This window comes from Electrophorus electricus, chromosome 4 (genome assembly GCF_041902795.1).
Source record: "Electrophorus electricus isolate QZ-2024a chromosome 4, ASM4190279v1, whole genome shotgun sequence".
In the NCBI taxonomy this organism is placed as follows: domain Eukaryota; kingdom Metazoa; phylum Chordata; class Actinopteri; order Gymnotiformes; family Gymnotidae; genus Electrophorus; species Electrophorus electricus.
The window spans coordinates 38523796-38542500 of NC_137500.1; the positions used below are offsets into that span (position 1 = coordinate 38523796).

The window sequence follows — 18705 nt, forward strand, 5'->3', positions numbered from 1 at the left end:
GTGTTGAGTTTTGTAACTTGCCACATCCACCACTATTACGCAAGGCATAATTGCAAAATCCACATCGTGTACAACGTTACGGGCAATGTTTTACAATGTATTTATTGGGTTAAGGCACGCTTGTGCTGCACTTTATTTAAGAGCACACCTGACATCAATAAGTAATCAAAACATCCGGAGAAATACCTTTAACAATCTACTTTCAAATCCAAAATTCAGTTTCAGTTCTGGTACTTTTTTACAAATCTGAGACCATACGTATTGTTTTTGAAATACAGTACAAAAATATCAGTCACTGCTCATTTTTATAGTTCTCAGCTACAAAGATCTAGAGGCTAAAACAAGACTGAAATATTCATGTGCAAATCATAAGTTTTTCCTTCGGTTTATCTTATAAACGTGACAGCAAAAGTTGTTGTTCCTCTGTTGTTCAATGTGGATGACTGTGTCTCGGTCAAAGTGCACTTCGTGACAGTAGGTCTGCAAGAGAATGTTTTATTTTTTAGAAACACTGCCAAGGATAAGACATCGGTACGAAAAATGTGCTATACCACTGTGATTATTATTAATGGAGCCAATACTCACCACATCCCATGGTTCCTTAAGGGATATTCTTTTCATTAATGCTCCATTTTTATTGTCATGGAGACGAACATTGGCCTGTCCCTCATCCTCTGTGTGACTGACATCCACAATAGCCAATAGGTCGAGCTCATCCTCGTACTTAACCATCTTAAATGTCTACAAAACAGTAAACCATCTCACAATGTAATGAAAGCACACTTGTACCTCGTATGACTGCACTTCACTCCCAATATTTATACAGCATATTTGGGCAAGAGCTTTTCTTATTATTAGGTTTTTCCTTACTCTCCTCTTATCAAATAATTCAAGTGATATTACTCAACACAAGATAATTCCAATATAGATTTAACTAAATTTGGACAATTGCTGACAACAACTAATGACCCAAAGCAACTCGTCAACATAGCACCATCAATGGTGGCACCTAATCAACACCCACTGATACAGCTGGCTGTTAACTTTCAACTGTAATCTAAAAGAACAAGCTTAAATTGGAATTTCTCTAGAAATAGCTCCTCTGGTGAGGAAATACTGCACTACTGGGATATTTGCACTTGTTAAACATATATTTGAGTGTGTGTGTCTGACAACGTACGTACCTCCTGCCCTGGATCGTCATCTAGCTGCTGAAACCTCCTCTTCACTGTGCGACCTGATGATGTCACCGTCACTTGGGAGTACAGCTGCAGGCACAAGAGAGATGCCTCAAATTCAAAGCATTCATTAGCATAATATGCCAATTGTCAATGTGGAAATGCAAAAGAGTATAATTTATGCAGCTCCTAACAGAGTTAGTAGATGTAGGTACAAGATATATATAACTAGGAATCAAATGTAGAGTACATCTAAGGTGAATACACTCACACTGTTGTCTCGGGTAGCACTGATGGAGAAATCAGGGACCACCTCGTAGTGTGCGTCGATGCCCGCTTCAGTCTTGATATTCAGAACCCTGTAGAGGAGATGGTAACTAAGCAACCAAATAGGGTCCTATCACCATAACCAGCAAGTTCATCCATAAAGCAGTATGAAACAGTAGTGGGAGACTAAGTTGGGCCCACTTTATGGTGCTGGGCCCAGCATGAATGATCCGGCCAGAGTCATCAGGATGGAAGAAGATCCAGTCGGCCTCCAGTGAGTCGCAATCCATCTCCTGAACTCCATTTTTTGCCTGTTTACGAGGATAGAGGGCAGAGGTACATGTGCTTAAAAAATTTAGTATATATACACGACTGAGTAATGTTCAAATATTACATAGACATAATTTTTACATCATGTAAACACATCCTAAGTAAATTTGCAAGAAAATATTCGACTCAGACCCTTACAAACACTGTATGGGCTTTGTAGTTATAGAGTATTTCTGCTGCTCATCAGTGAAATTAAAGTACCGCAGCATTCTAGCAGTTTTTTGATCAGATGCTCTTTTTTAATTTCTGCTTAAATTTTGAAGGGACGCTTCTGCTTCTGCTTTCAATAGTTATGGCTTCATGCTCAGCCACCTCCGTACAAAAGCCTTCATTGTGGCTGTGTACATGCTGTGGGTAGACGCTTCTCCACAATTACTGTCAAACACGCTTGCTGCTGCTATTGACATGCTCCAAGTGCTCTCAGGTGTTTATTTTCACTCGCTGCACAGGTCAAACACAACAGAGACTTCAAATAACTAAACCATTAAAACAGGTTCAAATGTCTCTCTATAGCAGGAATGACACATTAACCATCCACCTGAGTCTACACGTAGCATTATAACCACAATCACGGAGTGTTTTCCACCGTTAACACCAACACCAATTTTCACGCAATGTGTACTTTGTCCCAATTAGATGCCAAGGTTTTATAAGAATGGCCTGATTATTCTGGAATGGATTACCAATCCTCATGGTAAACCCGCAGGGCTGTACATGTTTAAAGATCTACCAGCGTGCCGTCTCGGATGGAGCAGATGTGGTGTGTCCCCCTGTGCCTCTTATGGTTCGGTGTGTGGATGTAGTGCCAGGGATGGCCTCCGATCTGGATGCCATTATCGAAGTATGAGACCTCGAAGAGTACAGGAGGGCATTCTGGTGAAGTGCAAGAAGATACAGGAAGATACAGGAGAACTAATGCTAAAGATATGGGCCTATGCTGATAGAGCTGCACTATGAGCAGAATTACAAAGATTAGCCTGTATATTTGTAGTGTTGTTTTAAAATAAATATAAAAATTAAAAAACATAAAATGAAAAAGCCTGCAAAATGTCCTGCCCTCTCTAACAGATGTTTTCCACCAGTGTTTCTCAACTCAGTCCTCAGGACACAGCGGATGGTCCACATTTTTCTTATAACCCAGCTCCCACAACCCAGGACTGTAAGACTGTAGACCATCTTGTGCACCCAAAAGACTGGTTTGAGAATATCTATTTAACACCACGCACTGCGGTTTCGTAGTGCATCAGTGGCCAGTGTGCAGTAAATACAGAGACCTCACTTATAGATGCTGGCCACCCACCTTTGATCTGAATGTTTACTGGAATGCCATAGGGAGCTTCTCCCACTGTTCCTCTGGGACCATATAAATCACACTGCTCTCCCAGAACCAACTCCCTAGTCCTGAACTGAAACAAGATGATGGCAGCTAGAATAGCAACAGGCTGAGAAGGTAAATGCCCACAAGCAAGCAAAATTACACAGATGCCTACATTCATATCCATGACATGACCATTACATTTTGGCATACTGTACCAGACCTTTTCCACAATGTATTCAAAACTGTAAAGCTTCACGCATTTGGAGCTGTGCGACACTGCTAGGACTCCTTGAGACAGAAGCACATCAACTGTAGATTTGCCAAAGACCTAAATACAGCATAAACCATCAATCATTTCCAAAATTAACTTTTAACTATTTTGATAAACCAGTTAAAATTAAATAAGAAAATAAAAAATTTACTTTCTTGTTGATCTCCAACATTCCGACAACATCAAGAGGAAAGACTTTGAATATGGCTAAATGCATAAGAATGTTATTCTCAACACCAGCCTGAGGGAAAGAGAGAATGTACGTGTCCCCATTACAGTTCCACAGCAGAATGAAAAATTTGAATAAACAAGAATCAGAAACGTCTGACCTGTCGTGCCTGCACTGTCTGTTTGTGTTGAATGGATTTGACATAAAATGTTTCCTGTGAGATGTCCCAGCCCAGTGATCTACAAAGACATACAAGTTGGCATAAAGGTTAGTACTACTGGAACCATCGTTTCAGAACCTGGACTATTATCACAATGATCTCACTACATGGTTTTCATGGTGTTACAAGCAGAATACCTGAATTTGAAACGAGATGAGAGGTAAACTTTGTGCAGAGTTTCTCCATTGTCTGCTGAAAGGCAATATAGCCAATTATTGGCTGTTAGGGCTAGCAGGCTGGGTTTCTGCTCTGAAGCTTGAGGGAGCACATGATCCTGTAATTATATTTATATATTTATATATATATATATATATATATATATATATATATATATATATATACATATACATATATATACATATATATACATATACATATATATACATATATACATATACATATATATATATACACATATATACATACATATACATATATATATACACATATATATACACATATATACATACATATATATATACATATATATACATATATATACATACATATACATATATATACATACATACATATACATACATATATATACATACATACATACATATATATATATAAAATTTATATACATACACATTCACACACACACTCATGATAAGATATATTTGTGTCAAATTATATATACCTGGATATGTGAATCCAGGTATATATAATTTGATACAAATATATCTTATCATGATTACAGTTATTCACAGCATTATCATTCTGCGTATTAGATGTATATTCTTTATATCATGCAAGACTGTCGAAAGGGCACTTACAAGTGGACACTGGCATAATAAGGAATCCTCAATCTTCTCAGCTTTACTCTGTTTTGGTAACTCGTACAGCAGCTGTGGCTGAGGTGTTAGGCTGCAATTCATTATGAACTTAAAATACAGGAAAAGGAAACATAGGCCACTATATTGTGATGATCAATGGCGACAGCAGCAACCTTGTGTAATAGTTTACCTGCTGTAACAGCATCTGTAATTCTCAAAGTATATTCTTCCACTTTCATATGAAATAAGGGACTTGGAAGATTTCATCCAAACCTTTGCGAATCCCGTACCCTCCTACAGAAGCAAGAGGAACGATCAACCAAGTATACTACAGCATGGAAAATAAAGTTAAATCTTAGAGAACTTGCCCTACAAATACCTGGAGAATAATACTCTTTAGGATTCTAAGGTTGCTCCCAAGTAATGTACCAAAGTCATTGGAGGTTATCCCTCTCCACCTCAAGGCTAAAGCGGCGCAAGCGTTCCTGTGCCGAGTTCTCGCAAGGGGGCGCATATGAGGAGTCGGCCGGTCCAAACACACGGAGGACGACGTTGACACCATTAAGACGATTTAAACTGGCCAGCGACGTGCAGTGAGGTATATTACCGAATCTTTTAAAAATTAAACTCTCTTACGAATCCTGTCGTGTCCCCATTTACTTCCCCGCCGGTTAGTGGCCTAATAGCTAGCTACGGGATGGCTGAAACACATAACGTCAGCTAGCTAATAGGGTATCTTACGCTAAATGCTCGGCTAAACTGGTCAGCTAGCAAATAAATAGCAAAACAGCTAAATTTGTTTACTCGCTGTAAACAAACACCACATGTGATGGTAAGTGTAATGATCTAGATTAGCTAACCTATCTGAGAAAAGCGGTTGTGCTGAATAGGCTGCTTACACTAGCGTTAGCTACTTTAGCTGCTAGCAGTCTAGCTAGTTCGTGCGGTGTAGCTAACCTAGCTAACTAGATATTACAATAACCAACTACAAAAACATTACCGTAGCAAGGCTGCAGCCATCTAAGCTAGCTACCTGCTGGTTACGGAGCTAGTCCGGTCAAGCGTTTGGGAAACGGATAAAACTGGCTGAAGCATTAAAGCGGCGCAGACGAGCTCGGCGCCTTCGCCTCAGAAACTCTCAGAAGGGCTGTCCCACAATGCCCCGCGCGTCTCGACCCGTCGCCATGGTGCTGTGGCGCTCGTAAACACCAGAGTGGAGGTCTTTGTTTACCTTTCTTTAATGTTTGATATGTTGGTTATTCTTTGGCTGTGCAGTTGTTATTTAACTGCATCTCATTTATTAAATTAAAGATGCCACCAATAAAAACAAATCAGATTATTTAAAAAAGTTAAAAAACAAATGCACTACAAGGTACTTGAAGTGAAAGTTTTGATTTCTCACAAACAACCTTTAAATAGACAATTGATGAAATCACTAAAGTCAAGGATACACATAATAGTTGAATAGGATAAATATATGGCTTATATATTTTAAAATTAGAGTATTAATAGTCAGCAGCTTGATGTCTGATGTTCACCATGGGTGCAGCTCTAGAAAGTGCTCTGCTAACTTTTATGCTATAAAAGGACATAGCAAATATATTAATGCATGTTCTGTATTATGAAGTGCTGCTTTCTGTAATGTCCATTCCATGTTTTTACTATATTATTAAGGGAAGTAATTGTATATTTGTATATTTGCTCTGTTTTATTGGTTAAAGGACAATATTAGAATTCAGGATTATACACAGAGATTTATATCTTGAACCATGATTGTTCACAGCTCTCATGATCAAATAAAAGCAGGCAATGAGAAGACTGTTGAAGTTCACAGCATCGGCTGTGATCCACAGAGTTGGATGCATCCCCTGCAGACTCCAGAGTGGAAGTCCTCCTGCACCCCTTGGTGCCCGGATTCTCACCAACCCTGATGATGTCTTCCAGCATAACATGTGGTATGCCTGTCCTGTTGCATTTCATCACTTTAATTCAGTTATAGACCATAATAAAGTGTGGTATAGGACAGTTTGTCCGGAAAAACAAAACAAAAAAACATTGACTTATTCTGTCCCCTTTATTTATAGTCTCAAGATCTGTAAGACAAGAGGTCAACTACTGGTTTGATTAGCTGACAAGGGTGATTCTGGTGTTTGTGTTACTGTGTTAGGGATCACGTTCAGTGGTCACCAGAGCAGATGCAAAAGGCCAGGGAAAAAGCAGAAGAGAATTCCAGAGAGCGAATCCCAGTAGAAGAGCAAGGTAAGATCATTCCAAGCTAATCATGTTTGGATTCTTGTTTAGAATAACCGAAGAAATGTATGAACATAGGTTGAAGCTTGTAGTATACAAACCAGTTTGTCCAGTTTTAAGATGTTTTGTGCTTTCCAGTCAGGTATGACAGGGAGGCTAACAAATATTGGAATGAATTTTACGAGATGCATCAAAACAAGTTCTTCAAAAATCGACAATGGCTTTTCTCTGAGTTCCCGGAGCTCTTGCCCCAGGGCTGTGAGGTTCGACATCCCCCAAGGAGGCAAGTAGGTGAGGGGATGGTGTGTTCTGAGACCAGGGTCCGTGAGCAGACCAGCAGAGGAGACCAGCAGGAAGACTCCCTCACTAACAGCCATGATGTGATCAGAGAGGAGCAGCAGCAGTCTGCTTACGACTCTGTAGTGAAACCTCAGTCCGTTACTGCCTACCCTGGGCAACATGCTTCATTCAGGATACTGGAGGTTACTGGGTTTTCATACTGTCTTGTTTTGACTAAATAAAGTCATGAGAGAGTCATATTTAAGGTTGAGAACAGTTAAAGAACAATTTCATCATTATTGTTTTTTATTTACTTTGGTAAATTGTTTACATGTTGGTAAAATTGTTGGTGTATTTTTTGGTGCAGGTTGGCTGTGGCACAGGCAACAGTGTATTCCCCATCATCAATGCCCTCAGGTTGAAAAAGGAGCCAATCATCTCTCTCTCTCTCTCTCTCTCTCTCTCTCTCTCTCTCTCTCTCTCTCTCTCTCTATATATATATATATATATATATATATATATATATATATATATATATATATATATATATATAGTCTGCAGTGTTGTGAGCTTAGGAAAGGTTCACCAATAAATGTGTTGTTATTACATAGGTTAAACTATAACGAACAGGTATGATTGCATTGTGTGAACTAAGACAAACAGCATTTGGGTGTGTTCATGTTCTTTACACAGTGAGCACTTTGTAGAAATGTAAAACAGCATATTGAAATTTTTGAAATGATGTTTAGGACTTCATTTTAAGCGTTAAACATGAATTTATCATAAAGTAATCCTGAATTGGTTGGCAACATTTAATGCGAGTCACAAACCAACATTTGTTACACTATCCCCCATTGTTTCTAAAGTGGCTTTTCATCTGTCTTCATCTGGTTTGGTCCAATACATAAAAATGGTCTTTAACATAACAAAAAAGTCTTTATATGTATGGTTATAATGACCCTGGTTTTTCTATAGCACTTTTTACAGCAGATATTGTCACAAAGCATCTTTACAAATGCCTGTGTCCAAGCCCCCAGTGAGCAAGACGAGGGTGAAAGTGGCAAGGAAAAACTCCCTAGAACACGAGGAAGAAACCTTGAGAGGAACCAAGACTCAAAGGGGGGCCCATGCTTCTCTGGCTGACAACGGTCACCACAATATTGACAATTTTAAGAGAAAAATAACTAAAAAATGAAAATAAATAAGCAATTAATGCCAGTCCAACTTTCTAGAGGTCCTAGTCTTGTCCCAATGGTGTGCACGTGTCCGAGACACATCCCGCAAGAGAATGTCCATTAAGGGCAACGGAGAAATGGTTAGCTGGTGGTAGAGGTGTGGTGCGCTACAGGAGGGGACATCGGGTGGAGGTGTGGTGGGCTACAGCAGGTTGCTGATCAATACTGGATGCAAAAGACTAATTGATCTTCTGTTGCAATGTTGCCAATCAATTATTGGAAAACAATATGACAATCACATTTTAAACCATTTTTAAAATAACAATAATTAGTTTTGCTTTGTAAGAAAATCATTAGACTGAATGTTAGATCACTGTTAAGCGAATAAGTGTAAGATATTTGTGGGGTTTTTCAGGGGCAGTGATGCATTCCTCTACTGCTTCGACTTCTCTTCTCGAGCGATCCAGCTTGTCAAGGTGACTAACTTCCACATTTTTTTTTACATTTTTCAATGGAATTTCAAATTTTATTTAACATGAATTCAGATGTAACCAATGCAGTGAAACACACGTCATTTACACAGAAGGACAACGGTTGCTCATCCCAGCCTTCATTTTGTTCGGTCCCCATCCATTTTGCTGACAGTACATCAGTCAGTCAAAATGGCTGCCGTGTCTGTGTGTGTCTTGTTGGCCTGCTGGATATTTGATGCTGTCAGAATGCAGAGGCTTTTATCAAATGGCAGCAGCAGGCTGCCAGTACACTATGAATACGTTAGATTGCACAGTAGTAGGGAAATGTAGTCCCGAACAAACAAACAGAGAACATGAGCACAAGCACTGTAACGTGAACAAAAAAATAAAAGCATTGCAATTGTTTCAATGTGGAATTTCTTTCTTCTCCCAAGCCAATATAACCTCAAAAAAACAGCACACATGATGGCATACCAGGATTCATGTATACCAGGATTTCTCTGATGTGGATGGTTGTTGATCATTTCTTTATTACCATGTTTTAAGCATCATAATGCAGTTGACATTTGAAAAGTAATTTAAATGAATTAGTGTATGTTATTCAGTTATAACAACATTGCTAGAGTCTCATCTGTTACTATTTAGTAATTGTAATTGACGTACCACAGGTCTAGCTACACGTAAATAGTAAGACCCAAAGGAAGTTTTGAACCTGTGCCCGGAGCTCGGCCCTCCTGCCGAGGACAGTTCCATGTTCCAGGAGTAGAACTGCACATTTTTCACTGGAGTTGTCTTTTTGGTCACCCTATAGGAGCACCCAGACTATGATCCAGCAGTGTGCCACGCATTTGTGCAGGATGTTTGTGATGGTGCTTCCCTGTTTCCATTTCCTCCCGTGAGTCTGGATATTATTCTCCTGGTCTTCGTGCTCTCTTCCATCCACCCTGGAAGGTAAGATGTGCAGGTGTGGAGGGTTAGAACACAGTAGACGTGGACGTAAGCTTATCCATCACCCACTGCTACACGCGCCTTTTCTGTGTTATGGACACTGTGTTATGCTCCTTTTCTGACCAAATTGTAGAGCTCTACTCTCTTCTAGAACATGTACTCACTGATTACTGCTATACCTGACCTTGCTTTTTGTCTCACTGACCCCTGAAACCACCTCTCAGTATTTCTGTCACTGTTTCTGATGTCAGTCTCTGGGTTGTTGCCATGGGATGGGTGTAAAAGACACTTTGGTGAACCAAAGGGAATACTCACTTCACATTATTCTGACCTGGTTATACAAATCATTTGTACACAATTGATGTGGCCAAATGATAAACATTTGTACCTTAATATTTTGTCATCTTCAGTGGTGGTTCCAGTATTACCATTATTGCATATCAACATTTCCTTCTTTGCCCATGCTCTGTGTGGAGGCTTCAGACACCTAACTCCACTGCTTCAGAGATGTTCTGGAAAATTCTGCCCTGTGTGAATGTTCGTCACTGTCGGTTTACATATTTTGCCCGAGCCCTTATGTATTTATGATTCATTACCAATTAAGTGCAGCCAGACAAGCCTACAGCAGACTGCCTGGCATCATGGCAGTGGTTCTCCTCAGTTCACTAGCACTCACACTGCCTTAAAAGCCATTTTTACTTGTTGGCACTGTGTTTGTGCTTCTGTCTACTGTGAAGATGAGCACAATATTATCATCTTAAATGTCACTTTCCTCTGTTAATGTGGATTTGAACATTTATTGTGACAGGGTTTTTTGTTTTTTTTGTCTTTGCACATGATAGACTGTGGACAGCTCATTAAGCAACATGATGATGCTTACTAACCTTACATAAAGGTTTATTTAACAACTCTGGCCATGGGCCAAGGCCATTCTCATGGCCAAGCTGAAGGACTCAGATTTAATTTTAATTATCAGCCTCTTTACGAGCAGGTAATTGAGTGTACTAAAATGGAAACTGAATTAGTTTTTAATAATGAATAAAATGTGAAATTGTGTTTAAGCCCTTATATGTTCATTTATGAAATAGACCATATAAATAATCTCTACCTCGTCTGTCTTCGTTTTCCTTCTTTTGGCTTTTTCTGGTACCAATAGGATGCAAGAAGTGCTGAATCGCCTGGCTGTCTACCTGAAGCATGGTGGAACCATCCTGTTCAGAGACTATGGCAGATATGATCTATCACAGCTGCGATTCAAAAGAGGTACTCTATTTTTTTTATTACATTTCTTATTTTTTGTCATAGATGAAATGCTAGTTTGGTCCTTTAAAATGTTATTTACCCTGTTAAATAAAAGCTGCTTGAGAGCTTTTATAGGAGACCTCATACATAGTTAAAGTAGGTTTGTCTAATGGCATTTTTAATTTACATTGCATACGAGATGTGACATGACAAATGTTTGTATTATGGTGCAATACTGTTGCTACTGTTGTAGTTCCCTGCGGTTGAATTTGAAGTGCCTGGGATATCACGTAACTCCCTTTACGCCATAATGCTGGAGAGGAAAGAGAAGGAATAAAACTAAGAGAACCAAATGACTGAATCCCACCCATCCGCCACCTGCACACACATACACACACACACACACTTTCTCTGGACATTTAACCATCTCTTATCTGCAAAGTGAAAATAACATTGTAGGCTTTACCACAGACCAGCCCCACCTTATCCTTCCAGTAAAATTGGAAGGCAGGATGTCTGTTTTAATGAATCTCATTAGAATTTAACTTAAATATAAGAGAGTTATGCAAGCAAACTCTGCTATTAGGCTCACGCACACAGATGAGTTTTACAGATGCAACATTCTACTCCTGCAGGTCAGTGTTTGTCAGAAAATTTCTACATGCGACAAGATGGAACCTGTGTGTATTTCTTTACAAAAGGTAACACAACTGAAGCATTCTTTAAAAGTTTAAAGCCCATATTGGGAATGGCTGAAGTAAAAACCACACCCATTGATTAGCTCTGATATTATTGGACTGCAGTTCCTGAAAGAGGTTTTAAAGGAATGGGAAAGAATTTAATTTACACTCATTTTTCTTTTCTTCCTCAAGTGTATTTGATCAGCAAAGACGTATTTGTTTTCCATATTGTACCTCCTTGCTTTTGCAATGGAGCTATGAGACTATCCTAGTCAACAAATAATGTAGTAATAATCTCTAACCATTGATGGTTTGTCACTGCATGACATGCTGGTACCTATACCAGTTAATAGAAGTACATGGTCCAAAAATATTATCTTTTTCTACTTTTGATTTGACATTATTTTGCTACTTTATGAAAACATTTGGTTTATGTATTAGATACTAAATGATGTTGCTTGAAGCAAGTGTGTACAGGTTGCCTAAAACTCTGTGGAGGTCATAAAGGTCCATTACTGATTAGCTAATTAACCCTTCAGCGCCACTGCCAAACTAAAGACAAACACGGACAACAAGCACGTCGTGGCTGATAAAATGCAGCTGGGGCAAGTGGGAAAGTAGTGTGTTTCATTTCCCTAGACCATTCCTTCGGATCTGTTTACATACTGACTGAGCGTGCGACACTGAGTAGACACGGGGGCCTCTGTTGTGTCTGCAGATGAAGTCAGTCAGTTGTTCACCGACGCTGGTTTGGAGGAAGTTCAGAACCTCGAGGACAGAAGGCTTCAGGTGAACCGAAGAAAGAAAGTGATGATGCACAGAGTGTGGACACAGAGCAAATACCGGAAGTCTCTAGAGCATGGGCCTTCAAACACTGACCACTGGCCACATTAGCCAACACTGCTCACGCTGATCGGGTGTATGGAAATAGATCGATTGTGGCATAAGAGAGAACAGAACGGTATATTTTCCTATCCGTGAGTGCTGATGACTGAGTCGGTATTAACAGAGATGACTTACCCCCAGCTGGTAATTAGAGATGACAGGAAATTGGATTATTAAAAAGTTGAGTTTGGGAATTCTTGAACTTGTTTTTCCCCAAATACATTGCTATTTCCCAGAAGATGCACATTCTAATAAATTCTCATTCCACCTTTGTTGCCTGATTTTTGTGAATTAAAAGAATAATAGTAAATAAAAACGGAGCGGGTGTCGAGGGTGCTCGTTTAATAGCTGTGTGGGTTGTTGTGTGTGACATGGCTTGATGCTGACACTGCATTGTTTTTGCTTTCCGCTGACATACAAAGCAACTGTTCATTTATTAGATTGGTGAAGCACTATATACTGAAACTTGACCTTAGCACACATGGCACAAAAGTGTTGAGAAGCTCTTGTAAAGACAAACTCGAGCCATAATTAGAAAACATTATGAAAAATGAGTGGAATAATTATATAAGCTTTTTTCTTCTTTAAAGCCACAGTGCCTTTTTTGGGTATTACGTTTACGTCAAAACTGTATACTTACAATTACTGTCAAGAAATGGCTCAGAGCCCGACTTTCTTACACTTGTGTTCCATCAAGTAAGCATCTTAAGTTTGAATGTTTGTGATAAAAAAAAACAAGGAGAATGTAAAAAATATGATTCCAGCTTCAGTCAAAGAATTTATTGTTCAGTTTTACTTGCTTTACATTTTATGTTTTGGCATTATTATTATTTATTTTTTTTGGTGGGTGGGGGTAGGGCTAGTAGTAAATGGAGGTAGCTTCTTTTTTAAATCATTGCACATTTATACTCAGCAAATACGTTAAAAGATGCAAAACATGCTAGAACCAGTCAAAAGACAACTGTGCATTTCTTTGTCTCTTCCAGGCCTCTCTGATCTTTGTGTCTTCTACTAACTGCCTACAGGATTTTAGTATTTTTAGTGTCCAAGTTGGTGTTTAATATCACCGCGATCATGAGAGACTACTCGAAATGTAGCGTTTATGTGATATTTTTGGGGAAGGGAGGCATAATTCTCGGTTTCACATTCATGTCGATGCAGTAGCTCGAATGGCAGACAGACGTTATGAGCAGAGTTATAATTTTAGGAGCTGGGATATATCGGTTTTCCAGACCTCTTAAATGTGTGTGGAGTACAGTTCGTCTTAGGTCGTGGTAATAGTTCATGTTGGACCAGGCTCTTGTAAAAAGTGGTTACAGAACTCCTGCCTTAAGATAGGAACCCACAATTCCACGGATCTAAGCCTACACCAATTCTTCTTTAGTTTTTCCTTCTTTCAAAAGAAAATGCTCCGCTTTACTGTGAAAGCGATCAGCAGTATATTTGTTTGCAAAATGTCAATCTACTGCATTTGTAACCGTTGCAAGTTATATCCCGCAGTCCATAACACAGATTTGATGGATCTGCAATCTTTTGGCAAGCATGCAAAGAGATGAACCTGCGGGGCTCAGCGTACGACCGACAAACACAGACAACGTGTTAAATATTCAATATAATATGTGTGTGATGTAAGAGATGTTTACAGTACTACGTCACGGGCTTTCGGATCGCCTCCCCGATCTCTTCATCGGTAACGCTGTTCGGAGAAGCTGCTCGCCTACCCCGTAGTCTTTCCACAGGCGGACTGCTGGGGCTTTTCGTTTTAAGCTCGTTTTAAGCTCGTTTTGTTCGCAAGGCTTACTGGACCCACTGCAGAGGGCGATGAAGGTTTGTGTCCAAAATGTTGATTTTGCAAAAAAATAAAAATAAATAAATAAGATTATTTATATATATATATATATATATATATATATATATATATATATATATATATATATATGCATATATGCATGCATGCATGCATGCATGCATGCATGCATATGCAAGAGTAAATTTTGTTCATTTGTTGCATCGATGTACTGTGGAAAAAAACAGATTCGTTGTCGGTGACGGCAGATTTATGTTTGCTTTCTCCTTCCAAAAAGTAGCTTGATGCCTGTCCAAAGTAACTGGAAGTGGTGGAAGTTTGGAGGGGCCGCCATCTTGGTCCCAGCGCTCCACGTCCCCAACACCGAGGTTGCTTTATCGGCAACACCTCGCGGCACTCTCTAAGGCCGAGCCAGGTACGGTACGGCGGGTTCACTCCTGCGGGTGCGGGCTTTGGTTTTCGCGGAGTGTTTTTGCTGTGGGTGACTGAAAAATCCTGTCCTGAGTCGTGTTACGCCGAGAGGCCATGGTGGGTGCTGGAGGCTAGCGGGTTAGCCCGTTAGCATATTAGCCTGTTAGCTTGTACTGTACTACAGTGCAGCTCCTAGGTGTCTGCTTGATGTGGACTATCAAGTCAAAACCATCCGCCGACTGGCTTTGCCTATAAACACTTTATTTGGCACTCCTCTTGGTCGGCCCGGTTTTTGCACTCAAACGAAAATGGATCGCAAAATGGGGGGAAAAAACGATCGTTTTAGGTGTAGTTTTTACCGCTTCCGAACAAGAGTCGGACTTGGGAACAGTCGGATTAACGTTAGTTGGCCAGGCTGAGTGTGCTAAGATGTCTGATGATAAAAGGGTCGGGTCTTTGACATCATGGAGGACCTGTGGTTGTTTTGTGGAGACTTTTCTCCGATATATCCCGTACAACTTTTTTTCGGTGAGCGATTGACTTTAATGAACCGATTATTGTCAATAAGTGTCTTACTTGTGCGCTCCTTTGCCGTGTTTTGGCACGGAGTCCAGATGGCAACTTGTGGTTTTAATGCAGGACTAAACTGCGCCTTGCAAGCTCACACATGGAGTGCCATGCTACTGTCACTATCATGGGGTGTTGCTTTGGAAAAACACTCGCACACACTGGTAATCTACTTTTTTGGCACGATGCATTAGTGATCGCTGGCACACACTCGCTCAGCACTTGTTTGGAAATCGTTTTGCTCACACTTGTTGTTTTGGTAAAGGGATCGCCAGGTTTTCAACTTCTTCTGAATTGACCGTGTATTGTATAAGGACGAACAGTTCTTGTAAGGAACCAGTAATTGACATTGTAACGATGCCGCCGTTTTCATTTAGATCATTTTGGCTCATTGAAGGCTTAATAACATTTCCCTCTGTAAATTGACTAAAGACCACTGAATAGGTATTGGACTTAATGAGCAGGGATTTATTATAGGGACTGTATGAGTTATAGACTACATGGGATTTTGGTGATATGGTAATCTGGGTATTGCTTAGGGAGTTCACTTTTGACTTTGGCAGTGCTATTGTTCTGCAGATGTTTGGCAGTGCTATTGTTCTGCAGATTGACCATTCCACATTTAAAGTCAGATGGGTCCCTTAAATGTATGTGTGTGTGTGTGTGTGTGTGTGTGTGTGTGTGTGTATGTATGTGTGTGTGTGTAAAATAAATAAATAAATATATATATAATATAAAATCTGTGTTGTTGCTGCGTAATTATTTAGGTTTGACTGAGATAGTTGGTTATAAATTATGTACAGATTATCCATTTGCCCCTTTCACAGCCTGTTCATTTTGTGTTGAGCAATGGCCATATATGCAGTATCTAAGCAAAAGGTGGGCATTTTGAATGTAAAAGGGTAAGTGTGTGTGTGTGTGTGTGTGTGTGTGTGTGTGTGTGTGTGTCATAAACAGGTGGACACACTGCTCTGCTGAAGTGCACAGAGAGCTAAAATGACATCCACTGCATTCTAAGGGTTCAACCGCTTCCCTACGCAGGGGCTTAAAATTGGTGCCTGTGTGTGCACTGAGAACCTATACAGAATGTCAAGGAATTGATGCCTCCTAACTAGTAGGGGGTGGGGATTACTATTCCTACACTCCACTCAGATGTACAGATGTACTTTTTTTTTCTCTTCACTGTTACTTAAGAAAATGCATTAAATGTAAATCACCTAGCCTTTAAAGACCCTACCCAGCTAAATCTTTATTTTTTTTATCACCAGTAAGTCCCCCCCTAATCACCAATTGTTTTGAAAGCAGACTGAATAATTTATGACTCTTGTAGGATGTCCTCTCTCCTGCGCTGTTACAGCATGAGTCTGCAGCCTGCCTCCTCCTCGTCTGCTCCTGCCGCTAACTCTCCTGATGACTCTCACCGCCATCTTCAGCCTGTTTGTCCGCAAGCCTGATAACACTGCTGATCTTTGCACTGCCATTTTGTTTCAGGCTTAGTGTCTGGGGCATCCATGTTGGCTCCTCGTGCTCCACAGAGAGTGTGGGCTAAGTCTGGTTGAAAGTACCACTGCCAGCCAGACAGTGCTGGATAATTTCAGTAAAGCATTCACTACAGAGATTCATCCATTTGCATATTTACAACTCGTACTATAGACATGGATGCCTTTGAGTCTTGGTTTAAAGTCTTGGTTTAATACACCCAAATCATATTGTCGGGGGGAAAAGTGTCCTTATTCCCTAAATATATAGCTATGTTTTACATGTTTACCTGATTCACAAATGTGATAAACTCACAATTTAGTTGATTCAGCCAAATTATTTCCACCTGATTAATAATTTCCTTAATTGCTTAATTTTATAGTGCCTTAATTTTATATATTTCATGATGCAAAACCTAAAATTAGGTACCATCACATGTATTTCTTTAGACCACAGATATGGGATTGGCATATCTATGATCAATTGTAGACTTAACTATATGTAAAGGGTAATGCATTCATTAGCATAAATTATTTTCCCATTTGGAACTAGGGCACACTCAGGAAGTGGTCAGATCGTTGGATGCAGTCAGATTGGTTGAAAGCTTAGTGGTCTTCAGTGCTGCTGCTAAGTTTGCTTGCTAAACAGAAAGGTCTGGCAGAAATTTTATAAACAAGCGTTATCCAGCTCTCTTTGAACATGCAATGTTAAAAACTATAGTGTTATCTTTTTAAATTGGTGCTTGTGTTTTTATCAGAAGTTTTCTTTTGAATACCACACGTCAAGCTAAATTTATTAATATGGCAATATTAATATCAATATTGTTTCTTACATTTATTTGAATTTCTGACATGTTCATGCTCTTTGTCTTTCTCTTGCACCGAGACATGATGCTTCACATCCTTTTATTTTGAAAAAGAAAAAAAATGACAGCCTTTCAAGCCGCTTCACTGGTAAATTCTTTTTTTTTTTTTAGCTAGTCCCATCTACGAGGTAGTTTACGGTTTTACACAGAAGTACATAAAGTGCTTTATAGGTATACTACATAAATATAATGTCACAGACTAATTATCTGCAAATATATAACACTGATGGCTGGAAAACTGACTTTTTTTATAGATCCTCAATTTGACAAGAAATATTGGGGCATATGCAAATAGAGCAAAAAAACCCCAAAACTCATATAAAATCTCATACTCCAGTTGGGAGTTGATTGTCATGTTTCTGTGACAGTAAAGTGGCCAGTCTTGTGCATGACAGTGATGCCAAAGCAGCAGTGTGGCAATGCTGTAACACTTAATTTTGTAAGGAAAAAGGAAAGAAACCTCTCTGTTCTGAACGTTCTGCCCAGTGAATGTCATTACACCAGTAGCGCAGGATGTACACTAAGCAAGTGGAATGGAGACCTCTGGAAGACCACTTCTGCTGTCCCTTTTTAACATCAGCTGCATTTTATAGTATAATTTCACTAATTGCTGAATTCATGAATTCTTAGAAACTTTCATATGCCTTAGAAACAAGGCTGCTTATATTGGAATCATAGTAAATGTGGCCTGTAATGTTCAGATCGCTGAATATTTTGTGATAATCCTGCAGACAGTAAGAATTTTGTGAAATGAATGTTTGCCTTGGCCCTGTGATGTGGTTAGAAGGTTTTGTTCACTCGTGATAGGAGTTGTGTCTTAGACCCACCAAGTAATCAGGCTGAGAGTATACTTAAAACGCACAGTGATTACATGACTTATTTAGTCCAGGTTTCTGTGGTGAAGCTTCAGTAAAACTGGGGGAAACACTCTCTTTTTTTAACAACCCAGGTAGATAAGGGCCAAGTATTACCAAGTATTTCAGTTGAATCCAGTCTGTTCTGTGGCCAAGCACAAGCTATTTTTAATTTCTTACTTTCCAAAGTTAGCTTCCCTGATTGGCTGCATATGGGTGAAGCAGTCTGGGAAACTGGGTTTCTGTGAAGTTTATGAC

General features: G+C 39.6%; 3 protein-coding genes across 12 annotated transcripts in view; 2 read left to right on the forward strand and 1 right to left on the reverse strand.

Moving 5' to 3' along the window:
• Positions 1–84: 84 nt before the first annotated feature.
• Positions 85–5691, reverse strand: dcaf17 (ddb1 and cul4 associated factor 17). Of its 6 annotated transcripts, XM_035522939.2 has the most exons (14): positions 4912–5690; positions 4723–4826; positions 4533–4623; positions 3891–4027; positions 3694–3772; positions 3516–3605; positions 3314–3421; positions 3076–3181; positions 2506–2648; positions 1647–1756; positions 1450–1537; positions 1185–1268; positions 586–741; positions 85–480 (listed from the first exon to the last, which is right to left on the reverse strand). In XM_035522939.2, the coding sequence occupies exons 1-14, from the start codon at positions 5092–5094 to the stop codon at positions 367–369; spliced, it is 1593 nt and encodes a 530-aa protein (XP_035378832.2). In that variant the 5' UTR covers positions 5095–5690; the 3' UTR covers positions 85–366. The 6 variants fall into 6 exon arrangements, with proteins under 6 accessions (XP_035378832.2, XP_035378828.2, XP_035378836.2 ...); XM_035522935.2 differs by having other exon boundaries at positions 3076–3421; positions 4912–5691; XM_035522943.2 differs by having other exon boundaries at positions 3076–3421; positions 5566–5690.
• On the forward strand, positions 4992–12735 carry mettl8 (methyltransferase 8, methylcytidine). Of its 2 annotated transcripts, XM_027021885.3 has the most exons (10): positions 4992–5130; positions 6316–6487; positions 6700–6791; positions 6921–7264; positions 7429–7478; positions 8652–8712; positions 9521–9660; positions 10814–10920; positions 11535–11600; positions 12298–12735. In XM_027021885.3, the coding sequence occupies exons 2-10, from the start codon at positions 6342–6344 to the stop codon at positions 12471–12473; spliced, it is 1182 nt and encodes a 393-aa protein (XP_026877686.2). In that variant the 5' UTR covers positions 4992–5130; positions 6316–6341; the 3' UTR covers positions 12474–12735. The 2 variants fall into 2 exon arrangements, with proteins under 2 accessions (XP_026877686.2, XP_081569819.1); XM_081713693.1 differs by lacking the exon at positions 7429–7478 and having other exon boundaries at positions 6921–7065.
• A 1394-nt stretch (positions 12736–14129) lies between these two features.
• tlk1a (tousled-like kinase 1a) overlaps positions 14130–18705 on the forward strand; it is a 34891-nt gene continuing 30315 nt past the window's right edge. For 2 of the 4 annotated variants that reach the window (XM_035520801.2, XM_081713691.1), the window contains exons 1-2: positions 14131–14291; positions 14552–14686. The gene's annotated coding sequence lies outside the window, so the exon portion shown is untranslated. Of the gene's footprint in view, positions 14292–14548; positions 14687–18705 lie in introns of all 4 variants that reach the window. The other 2 variants (XM_081713690.1, XM_081713689.1) reach the window with 2 other exon arrangements.